The sequence below is a fragment of the Scyliorhinus torazame genome, chromosome 23 (assembly GCF_047496885.1).
Source record: "Scyliorhinus torazame isolate Kashiwa2021f chromosome 23, sScyTor2.1, whole genome shotgun sequence".
In the NCBI taxonomy this organism is placed as follows: domain Eukaryota; kingdom Metazoa; phylum Chordata; class Chondrichthyes; order Carcharhiniformes; family Scyliorhinidae; genus Scyliorhinus; species Scyliorhinus torazame.
This window is the reverse complement of record NC_092729.1, coordinates 84,799,949-84,812,195: the sequence shown is the minus strand read 5'-3', so window position 1 is coordinate 84,812,195 and position 12,247 is coordinate 84,799,949. Positions and strand designations below refer to the sequence as shown.

The following is a 12,247-nucleotide window of genomic DNA, read 5'->3' as shown; positions in this document are numbered from 1 at the left end:
CCTCACTGTGACACTGATATACCCCACACTCCTCACTGTAACACTGATATATCCCACACCCCTCACTGTAACACTCTGATATATCCCACACCCCTCACTGTAACACTGATATACCCCACACCCCTCACTGTAAAACGGATATATCCCACACCCCTCACTGTATCACTCTGATATACCCCACACCCCTCACTGTAACACTGATATACCCCACGCCCCTCACTGTGACACTGATATACCCCACACCCCTCACTGTAACACTGATATATCCCACACCCCTCACTGTAACACTCTGATATACCCCACACCCCTCACTGTAACACTGATATACCCCACACCCCTCACTGTAACACTGATATACCCCACACCCCTCACTGTAACACTGATATACCCCACACCCCTCACTGTAACACTGATATACCCCACACCCCTCACTGTAACACTGATATATCCCACACCCCTCACTGTAACACTCTGATATATCCCACACCCCTCACTGTAACTCTGATATACACCACACCCCTCACTGTAACACTGATATACCCCACACCCCTCACTGTGACACTGATATACCCCACACTCCTCACTGTAACACTGATATATCCCACACCCCTCACTGTAACACTGATATACCCCACACCCCTCACTGTAACACGGATATATCCCACACCCCTCACTGTATCACTCTGATATACCCCACACCCCTCACTGTAACACTCTGATATAGCCCACACCCCTCACTATAACACTGATATATCCCACACCCCTCACTGTGACACTGATATACCCCACACCCCTCACTGTAACACTGATATACCCCACACCCCTCACTGTAACCCTGATATACCCCACACCCCTCACTGTAACACTGATATATCCCACACCCCTCACTGTAACTCTGATATACACCACACCCCTCACTGTAACACTGATATACCCCACACCCCTCACTGTAACACTGATATATCCCACACCCCTCACTGTAACACTGATATATCCCACACCCCTCACTGTAACACTGATATACCCCACACCCCTCACTGTAACACTGATATACCCCACACCCCTCACTGTAACACTCTGATACACCCCACACCCCTCACTGTAACACACTGATATACCCCACATCCCTCACTGTAACACTGATATACCCCACACCCCTCACTGTAACACTGATATACCCCACACCCCTCACTGTAACACTGATATATCCCACACACCTCACTGTGACACTGATATACCCCACACTCCTCACTGTAACACTGATATATCCCTCACCCCTCACTGTAACACTCTGATATACCCCACACCCCTCACTGTAACACCGATATACCCCACACCCCTCACTGTAACACTGATATACCCCACACCCCTCACTGTAACACTGATATATCCCACACCCCTCACTGTGACACTGATATACCCCACACTTCTCACTGTAACACTGATATATCCCACACCCCTCACTGTAACACTGATATACCCCACACCCCTCACTGTAACACTGATATATCCCACACCCCTCACTGTGACACTGATATACCCCACACTCCTCACTGTAACACTGATATACCCCACACCCCTCACTGTAACACTGATATACCCCACACCCCTCACTGTAACACTGATATATCCCACACCCCTCACTGTAACACTGATATACCCCACACCCCTCACTGTAACACTGATATATCCCACACCGCTCACTGTAACACTCTGATATACCCCACACCCTCACTGTAACACTCTGATATACCCCACACCCCTCAATGTAACACGCTGATATACACCACACCCCTCACTGTTCCACTCTGATATATCCCACACCCCTCACTGAAACACTGATATACCCCACACCCCTCACTGTAACACTGATATATCCCACACCCCCCACTGGAACACTCTGATATATCCCACACCCCTCACTGTAACACTCTGATATACCCCACACCCCTCACTGTAACACTCTGATATACCCCACACCCCTCAATTTAACACTGATATATCCCACACCCCTCACTGTAACACTCTGATATACCCCACACCCCTCACTGTAACACTGATATAACCCACACCCCTCACTGTAACACTGATATACCCCACACCCCTCACTGTAACTCTGATATATCCCACACCTCTCACTGTAACACTGATACACCCCACACCCCTCACTGTAACACTGATATACCCCACACCCCTCACTGTAACATTCTGATATACCCCACACCCCTCACTGTAACACTCTGATATAGCCCACACCACTCACTGTAACACTGATATTTCCCACACCCCTCACTGTGACACTGATATACCCCACACCCCTCACTGTAACACTCTGATATATCCCACACCCCTCACTGTAACACTGATATATCCCACACCCCTCACTGTGACACTGATATACCCCACACCCCTCACTGTAACACTGATATACCCCACACCCCTCACTGTAACACTGATATATCCCACACCCCTCACTGTGACACTGATATACCCCACACTCCTCACTGTAACACTGATATATCCCACACCCCTCACTGTAACACTCTGATATATCCCACACCCCTCACTGTGACACTGATATATCCCACAACCCTCACTGTAACACGGATATATCCCACACCCCTCACTGTATCACTCTGATATACCCCACACCCCTCACTGTAACACTGATATACCCCACACCCCTCACTGTGACACTGATATACTCCACACCCCTCACTGTAACACTGATATATCCCACACCCCTCACTGTAACACTCTGATATACCCCACACTCCTCACTGTAACACTGATATACCCCACACCCCTCACTGTAACACTCTGATATACCCCACACCCCTCACTGTAACACTGATATACACCACACCCCTCACTGTAACACTGATATACCCCACACCCCTCACTGTAACCCTGATATACCCCACACCCCTCACTGTAACACTGATATACCCCACACACCTCACTGTGACACTGTAACACTGAAGAGATAGGCGAGATACTAAATGAATATTTTTCGTCAGTATTCACTCAGGAAAAAGATAATGTTGTGGAGGAGAATGCTGAGCTCCAGGTAAATAGATTAGATGGCATTGAGGTAAGGAGGGAAGAGGTGTTGGCAATTCTGGACAGGCTGAAAATAGATAAGTCCCCGGGGCCTGATGGGATTTATCCTAGGATTCTCTGGGAGGCCAGGGAAGAGATTGCTGGACCATTGGCTTTGATTTTTATGTCATCATTGGATACAGGAATAGTGCCAGAGGACTGGAGGATAGCAAATGTGGTCCCTTTGTTCAAAAAGGGGAGCAGAGACAACCCCGGCAACTATAGACCGGTGAGCCTCACGTCTGTAGTGGGTAAAGTCTTGGAGGGCATTATAAGAGACAAGATTTATAATCATCTAGATAGGAATAATATGATCAGGGATAGTCAGCATGGCTTTGTGAAGGGTAGGTCATGCCTCACAAACCTTATCGAGTTCTTTGAGAAGGTGACTGAACAGGTAGACGAGGGTAGAGCAGTTGATGTGGTGTATATGGATTTCAGCAAAGCGTTTGATAAGGTTCCCCACGGTAGGCTATTGCAGAAAATACGGAGGCTGGGGATTGAGGGTGATTTAGAGATGTGGATCAGAAATTGGCTAGCTGAAAGAAGACAGAGGGTGGTGGTTGATGGGAAATGTTCAGAATGGAGTTCTGTCACAAGTGGAGTACCACAAGGATCTGTTCTGGGGCCGTTGCTGTTTGTCATTTTTATCAATGACCTAGAGGAAGGCGCAGAAGGGTGGGTGAGTAAATTTGCAGACGATACTAAAGTCGGTGGTGTTGTCGATAGTGAGGAAGGAAGTAGCAGGTTACAGAGGGATATAGATAAGCTGCAGTGCTGGGCTGAGAGGTGGCAAATGGAGTTTAATGTAGAGAAGTGTGAGGTGATTCACTTTGGAAGGAAAAACAGGAATGTGGAATATGTGGCTAATGGAAAAGTTCTTGAAAGTGTGGATGAGCAGAGGGATCTAGGTGTCCATGTACATAGATCCCTGAAAGTTGCCACCCAGGTTGATAGGGTGGTGAAGAAGGCCTATGGAGTGTTGGCCTTTATTGGTAGAGGGATTGAGTTCCGGAGTCAGGAGGTCATGTTGCAGCTGTACAGAACTCTGGTACGGCCGCATTTGGAGTATTGCGTACAGTTCTGGTCACCGCATTATAGGAAGGACGTGGAGGCTTTGGAGCGGGTGCAGAGGAGATTTACCAGGATGTTGCCTGGTATGGAGGGAAAATCTTATGAGGAAAGGCTGATGGACTTGAGGTTGTTTTCGTTAGAGAGAAGAAGGTTAAGAGGAGACTTAATAGAGGCATACAAAATGATCAGAGGGTTAGATAGGGTGGACAGTGAGAGCCTTCTCCCGCGGATGGAAATGGCTAGCACGAGGGGACATAGCCTTAAACTGAGGGGTAATAGATATAGGACAGAGGTCAGGGGTAGGTTCTTTACGCAAAGAGTAGTGAGGCCGTGGAATGCCCTACCTGCTACAGTAGTGAACTCGCCAACATTAAGGGCATTTAAAAGTTTATTGGATAAACATATGGATGATAATGGTATAGTGTAGGTTAGATGGCTTTTGTTTCGGTGCAACATCGTGGGCCGAAGGGCCTGTACTGCGCTGTATTGTTCTATGTTCTATGATATACCCCACACTCCTCACTGTAACACTGATATATTCCACACCCCTCACTGTAACACTCTGATATATCCCACACCCCTCACTGTAACACTGATATACCCCCACCCCTCACTGTAACACGGATATATCCCACACCCCTCACTGTATCACTCTGATATACCCCACATCCCTCACTGTAACACTGATATACACCACACCCCTCACTGTAACACTGATATACCCCACACCCCTCACTGTAACACTGATATACCCCACACCCCTCACTGTAACACTGATATATCCCACACCCCTCACTGTAACACTCTGATATACCCCACACCCCTCACTGTAACACTGATATATCCCATATCCCTCACTGTAACACTGATATACCCCACACCACTCACTGTAACACTGATATATCCCACGCCCCTCACTGTAACACTCTGATATACACCACAACCATCACTGTAACACTGATATATCCCACACCCCTCACTGTAACACTGATATACCCCACACCCCTCACTGTAACACTCTGATATACCCCACACCCCTCACTGCAACACTGATATACCCCACAACCCTCACTGTAACACTGATATACCCCTCACCCCTCACTGTAACACTGATATACCCCACACCCCTTACTGTAACACTGATACACCCCACATCCCTCACTGTAACACTCTGATATACCCCACGCCCCTCACTGTAACACTGATATACCCCACACTCCTCACTGTAACACTGATATACCCAACACCCCTCACTGTAACACTGATATACCCCACACCCCTCACTGTAACACTCTGATATACCCCACACAGGAGGATGAGAATTGTAGGGGCTGGAGGAGGTTACAGAGATAGGGAGGGAGGGAGGGATTTGAACAGGAGGATGAGAATTGTAGGGGCTGGAGGAGGTTACAGAGATAGGGAGGGAGGGAGGGATTTGAACAGGAGGATGGGAATTGTCGGGGCTGGAGGAGGTTACAGAGATAGGGAGGGAGGGATTTGAACAGGAGGATGAGAATTGTAGGGGCTGGAGGAGGTTACAGAGATAGGGAGGGAGGGAGGGATTTGAACAGGAGGGTGGGAATTGTAGGTGCTGGAGGAGCTTACAGAGATAGGGAGGGAGGGGGCGAGGGAGTAATTTGAACAGGAGGATGGGAATTGTAGGGGCTGGAGGAGGTTACGGAGATAGGGAGGGAGGGAGGGATTTGAACAGGAGGATGGGAATTGTAGGGGCTGGAGGATGTTACAGAGATAGGGAGGGAGGGAGGGATTTGAACAGGAGGATGGGAATTGTCGGGGCTGGAGGAGGTTACAGAGATAGGGAGGGAGCGAGGGAGGTATTTGAACAGGACGATGCGAATTGCCGGGGCTGGAGGAGGTTACAGAGATAGGGAGGGAGGGAGGGATTTGAACAGGAGGATGAGAATTGTAGGCGCTGGAGGAGGTTACAGAGATAGGGAGGGAGGGAGGGATTTGAACAGGAGGATGAGAATTGTAGGGGCTGGAGGAGGTTACAGAGGTAGGGAGGGAGGGAGGGATTTGAAGAGGAGGATGAGAATTGTAGGGGCTGGAGGAGGTTACAGAGATAGGGAGGGAGGGATTTGAACAGGAGGATGGGAATTGTAGGGGCTGGAGGAGGTTACAGAGATAGGGAGGGATGGAGCGAGGGAGGGATTTGAACAGGAGGATGGAAATTGTAGGGGCTGGAGGTGGTTGCAGAGATAGGGAGGGAGGGAGGGATTTGAACAGGAGGTTGGGAATTGTAGGGGCTGGAGGAGGTTACAGAGATAGGGAGGGAGGGAGGGATTTGAACAGGAGAATGAGAATTGTAGGGGCTGGAGGAGGTTACAGAGATAGGGAGGGAGGGAGGGATTTGAACAGGAGGATGAGAATTGTAGGGGCTGGAGGAGGTTACAGAGATAGGGAGGGAGGGAGGGAGGGATTTGAACAGGAGGATGAGAATTGTAGGGGCTGGAGGAGGTTACAGAGATAGGGAGGGAGGGAGGGATTTGAACAGGAGGATGAGAATTGTAGGGGCTGGAGGAGGTTACAGAGATAGGGAGGGAGGGAGGGAGGGATTTGAACAGGAGGATGAGAATTGTAGGGGCTGGAGGAGGTTACAGAGATAGGGAGGGAGGTAGGGATTTGAACAGGAGGATGAGAATTGTCGGGGCTGGAGGAGGTTACAGAGATAGGGAGGGAGGGAGGGATTTGAACAGGAGGATGAGAATTGTAGGGGCTGGAGGAGGTTACAGAGATAGGGAGGGAGGGAGGGAGGGGGGATTTGAACAGGAGGATGGGAATTGTAGGGGCTGGAGGAGGTTACAGAGATAGGGAGGGAGGGAGGGATTTGAACAGGAGGATGAGAATTGTAGGGGCTCGAGGAGGTTACAGAAACAGGGAGGGAGGGAGGAATTTGAACAGGAGGATGGGAATTGCAGGGGCTGGAGGAGGTTACAGAGATAGGGAGGGAGGGAGGGATTTGAACAGGAGGATGAGAATTGTAGGGCCTGGAGGAGGTTACAGAGATAGGGAGGGATTTGAACAGGAGGATGTGAATTGTAGGTGCTGGAGGAGGTTACAGAGATAGGGAGGGAGGCAGTGATTTGAACAGGAGGTTGGGAATTGTAGGGGCTGGAGGAGGTTACAGAGGTAGGGAGGGAGGGATTTGAACAGGAGGATGGGAATTGTAGGGGCTGGAGGAGGTTACAGAGATAGGGAGGGAGGCAGTGATTCGAACAGGAGGTTGGGAATTGTAGGGGCTGGAGGAGGTTACAGAGGTAGGGAGGGAGGGATTTGAACAGGAGGATGGGAATTGTAGGGGCTGGAGGAGGTTACAGAGATAGGGAGGGAGGGAGTGATTTGAACAGGAGGTTTGGAATTGTAGGGGCTGGAGGGGTTTACAGAGATAGGGAGGGAGGGGGCGAGGGAGGGATTTGAACAGGAGAATGAGAATTGTAGGGGTTGGAGGAGGTTACAGAGATAGTGAGGGAGGGAGGGATTTGAACAGGAGGATGAGAATTGTCGGGGCTGGAGGAGGTTACAGAGATAGCGAGAGAGGGAGGGAGGGAGGTATTTGAAGAGGAGGATGAGAATTGTAGGGGCTGGAGGAGGTTACAGAGATAGGGAGGGAGGGAGGGATTTGAACAGGAGGATGAGAATTGTAGGGGCTGGAGGAGGTTACAGAGATAGGGAGGGAGGGAGGCATTTGAACAGGAGGATGAGAATTGTAGGGGCTCGAGGAGGTTACAGAAATAGGGAGGGAGGGAGGAATTTGAACAGGAGGATGGGAATTGTAGGGGCTGGAGGAGGTTACAGAGATAGGGAGGGAGGGAGGGATTTGAACAGGAGGATGAGAATTGTAGGGGCTCGAGGAGGTTACAGAGATAGGGAGGGAGGGAGGGATTTGAACAGGAGGATGGGAATTGTAGGGGCTGGAGGAGGTTACAGAGATAGGGAGGGAGGGAGGGATTTGAACAGGAGGATGGGAATTGTAGGGGCTGGAGGAGGTTACAGAGATAGGGAGGGAGGGGCGAGGGAGGGATTTGAACAGGAGGATGTGAATTGTAGGTGCTGGAGGAGGTTACAGAGATAGGGAGGGAGGCAGTGATTTGAACAGGAGGTTGGGAATTGTAGGGGCTGGAGGAGGTTACAGAGGTAGGGAGGGAGGGATTTGAACAGGAGGATGGGAATTGTAGGGGCTGGAGGAGGTTACAGAGATAGGGAGGGAGGCAGTGATTTGAACAGGAGGTTGGGAATTGTAGGGGCTGGAGGAGGTTACAGAGGTAGGGAGGGAGGGATTTGAACAGGAGGATGGTAATTGTAGGGGCTGGAGGAGGTTACAGAGATAGGGAGGGAGGGAGTGATTTGAACAGGAGGTTGGCAATTGTAGGGCTGGAGGGGTTTACAGAGATAGGGAGGGAGGGGGCGAGGGAGGGATTTGAACAGGAGGATGAGAATTGTAGGGGTTGGAGGAGGTTACAGAGATAGTGAGGGAGGGAGGGATTTGAACAGGAGGATGAGAATTGTAGGGGCTGGAGGAGGTTACAGAGATAGTGAGAGAGGGAGGGAGGGAGGTATTTGAACAGGAGGATGAGAATTGTAAGGGCTGGAGGAGGTTACAGGGATAGGGAGGGAGGGGGGCGAGGGAGGGATTTGAACAGGAGGATGAGAATTGTCGGGGCTGGATGAGGTTACAGAGATAGGGAGGGAGGGGGGCGAGGGAGGAATTTGAACAGGAGGATGGGAATTGTAGGGGCTGGAGGAGGTTACAGAGATAGGGAGGGAGGGAGGGATTTAAACAGGAGGATGAGAATCGTAAGGGCTGGAGGAGGTTACAGAGATAGGGAGGGAGGGAGGGATTTGAACAGGAGGATGAGAATTGTAGGGGCTGGAGGAGGTTACAGAGATAGGGAGGGAGGGAGGGATTTGAACAGGAGGATGGGAATTGTAGGGGCTGGAGGAGGTTACAGAGATAGGGAGGGAGGGAGGGATTTGAACAGGAGGATGAGAATTGTAGGGGCTGGAGGAGGTTACAGAGATAGGGAGGGAGGGATTTGAACAGGAGGTTGAGAATTGTAGGGGCTGGAGGAGGTTACAGAGATAGGGAGGGAGGGATTTGAACAGGAGGTTGAGAATTGTAGGGGCTGGAGGAGGTTACAGAGATAGGGAGGGAGGGATTTGAACAGGAGGATGGGAATTGTAGGGGCTGGAGGAGGTTACAGAGATGGGGAGGAGGGAGCGAGGGAGGGATTTGAACAGGAGGATGGAAATTGTAGGGGCTGGAGGTGGTTGCAGAGATAGGGAGGGAGGGAGGGATTTGAACAGGAAGTTGGGAATTGTAGGGGCTGGAGGAGGTTACAGAGATAGGGAGGGAGGGAGGGATTTGAACAGGAGGATGAGAATTGTAGGGGCTGGAGGAGGTTACAGAGATAGGGAGGGAGGGATTTGAACAGGAGGATGAGAATTGTAGGGGCTGGACGAGGTTACAGAGATAGGGAGGGAGGGATTTGAACAGGAGGATGGGAATTGTAGGGGCTGGAGGAGGTTACAGAGATAGGGAGGGAGGGGGGCGAGGGAGGAATTTGAACAGGAGGATGGGAATTGTAGGGGCTGGAGGAGGTTACAGAGATAGGGAGGGAGGGAGGGATTTGAACAGGAGGATGGGAATTGTCGGGGCTGGAGGCGGTTACAGAGATAGGGAGGGAGGGAGGGATTTGAACAGGAGGATGGGAATTGTAGGAGCTGGAGGAGGTTACAGAGATAGGGAGGGAGGGAGGGATTTGAACAGGAGGATGAGAATTGTCGGGGCTGGAGGCGGTTACAGAGATATCGAGGGAGGGAGGGATTTGAACAGGAGGATGAGAATTGTAGGGGCTGGAGGAGGTTACAGAGATAGGGAGGGAGGGAGGGATTTGAACAGGAGGATGGGAATTGTAGGGGCTGGAGGAGGTTACAGAGATAGGGAGGGAGGGAGGGATTTGAACAGGAGGATGGGAATTGTCGGGGCTGGTGGAGGTTACAGGGATAGGGAGGGAGGGAGGGATTTGAAGAGGAGGATATGAATTGGAGGGACTGGAGGAGGTTACAGGGATAGGGAGGGAGGGAGGGATTTGAACAGGAGGATGGGAATTGTCGGGGCTGGAGGAGGTTACAGAGATAGGGAGGGAGGGAGGGATTTGAAGAGGAGGATGTGAATTGTAGGGGCTGGAGGAGGTTACAGGGATAGGGAGGGAGGGAGGGATTTGAAGAGGAGGATATGAATTGGAGGGACTGGAGGAGTTTACAGGGATAGGGAGGGAGGGAGGGATTTGAACAGGAGGATGGGAATTGTCGGGGCTGGAGGAGGTTACAGAGATGGGGAGGGAGGGAGGGATTTGAAGAGGAGGATGTGAATTGTAGGGGCTGGAGGAGGTTACAGAGATAGGGAGGGAGGGAGGGATTTGAAGAGGAGGATATGAATTGGAGGGACTGGAGGAGGTTACAGAGATAGGGAGGGAGAGAGGGATTTGAACAGGAGGATAGGAATTGTAGGGGCTGGAGGGGGTTACAGAGATAGGGAGGGAGGGAGGGATTTGAACAGGAGGATGAGAATTGTCGGGGCTGGAGGAGGTTACAGAGATAGGGAGGGAGGGAGGGATTTGAACAGGAGGATGGGAATTGTAGGGGCTGGAGGAGGTTACAGGGATAGGGAGGGATTTGAAGAGGAGGATATGAATTGGAGGGACTGGAGGAGGTTACCGAGATAGGGAGGGACATTCGATCCCCTGCTCCGGTGTCTAACCGCGTCTCTCTTTGCTTCCCCCCCCCCCCCCCAGCCCCCACCCCCCCATCCCTTGCAGTTCCCCCACCGCCTCCGCTGACGTTCGCAGGCCCCTCGCTGGGGGAGGGCGCGGATCGGGAAGGACCGGAGCCGGCAGAATGGCGGTTGGAAACCTGCAGGCGCTGAGGTCCCCGGTGGGGTACGCCCGAGCGGCGGCGGCAATCTTTGCCTGCGTGGCGTTCAGCCTGGTGGTGCACAGCGGCTGGTGGGCCGGGCGCGAGGGGGGCTGGTGCGTGTTCGCCTGGGTCTTCTGCTTCGTGGCCACCGTGCTGGTGCTGGGGGTGGAGCTGACCGGGGCGCAGGCCCGCGTGCCCGTCTCCTGGAGGAACGGGCCCATCACCCTGGCGGCCCTGGCCTCCCTCATGTGCCTGTCGGCCTCCGTCATCTACCCGCTGTACTTCCTGAGCGGGGCGGGGGGCGAGGCCTACCGCTACGGAGTGGCGGCCACCGTCTTCTCCTGCCTGGCCACCGCCGCCTACGGCGCCGAGGTTTCGCTGACCCGCGCCCGGCCGGGCGAGGTGACGGGCTACATGGCGACCACGCCGGGCCTGCTGAAGGTGGTGGAGACCTTCGCCGCCTGCGTGCTCTTCGTGTTCGTCGACAAGGCCGGCTACTCCCACTACGGCGGCCTCCAGTGGTGCCTGGCCGTCTACTGCATCTGCTTCATCCTCTCCGTGGCCGTGGTGATCCTGTCCGTCGGGGAGTGCACGTCCTGGCTGCCCGTGCCCTTCGACCGCTTCCTGGGGGCCTACGCGCTGCTGGCCGTGCTCCTCTACGCCAGCGCGCTGGTGGTCTGGCCCATCTTCTGCTTCGACCGGCGCTACGGGAACTCCAGCCGCAGCCAGTGCAGCGGCCATTACCGCTGCCGGTGGGACGCGCAGGTGGCTGTGGCCGTCCTCACCGGCTTCAACTTTCTCGTCTACCTGGCCGACCTCGTCTACTCCAGTCGGCTAATCTTCATCAAGGCCTAGAGATGTCAACGGATTGTTCCGCTCGGGGGGAGGGGGGAGGGGGGGGGGGGGGGAGGGTCTAGCTTTACTCTGTGTCTAACCCCGTGCTGTACCTGTCCTGGGAGTGTTTGATGGGGACAGTGTAGAGGGAGCTTTACTCTGTATCTAACCCCGTGCTGTACCTGTCCTGAGAGTGTTTGATGGGGACAGTGTAGAGGGAGCTTTACTCTGTATCTAACCCCGTGCTGTACCTGTCCTGAGAGTGTTTGATGGGGACAGTGTAGAGGGAGCTTTACTCTGT

General features: G+C 52.5%; 1 protein-coding gene across 1 annotated transcript in view; it reads left to right on the top strand.

The window, feature by feature from the left end:
* Positions 1-11,997, top strand: part of LOC140399651 (myeloid-associated differentiation marker homolog) — a 53,058-nt gene extending 41,061 nt beyond the window's left edge. Inside the window, exon 2 of the mRNA XM_072489193.1 lies at positions 10,992-11,997. Coding sequence (XP_072345294.1) covers positions 11,095-11,967 — 873 coding nt within the window. The 5' untranslated portion in view covers positions 10,992-11,094 and the 3' untranslated portion in view covers positions 11,968-11,997. The remainder of the gene's footprint in view (positions 1-10,991) is intronic.
* Positions 11,998-12,247: the final 250 nt, after the last annotated feature.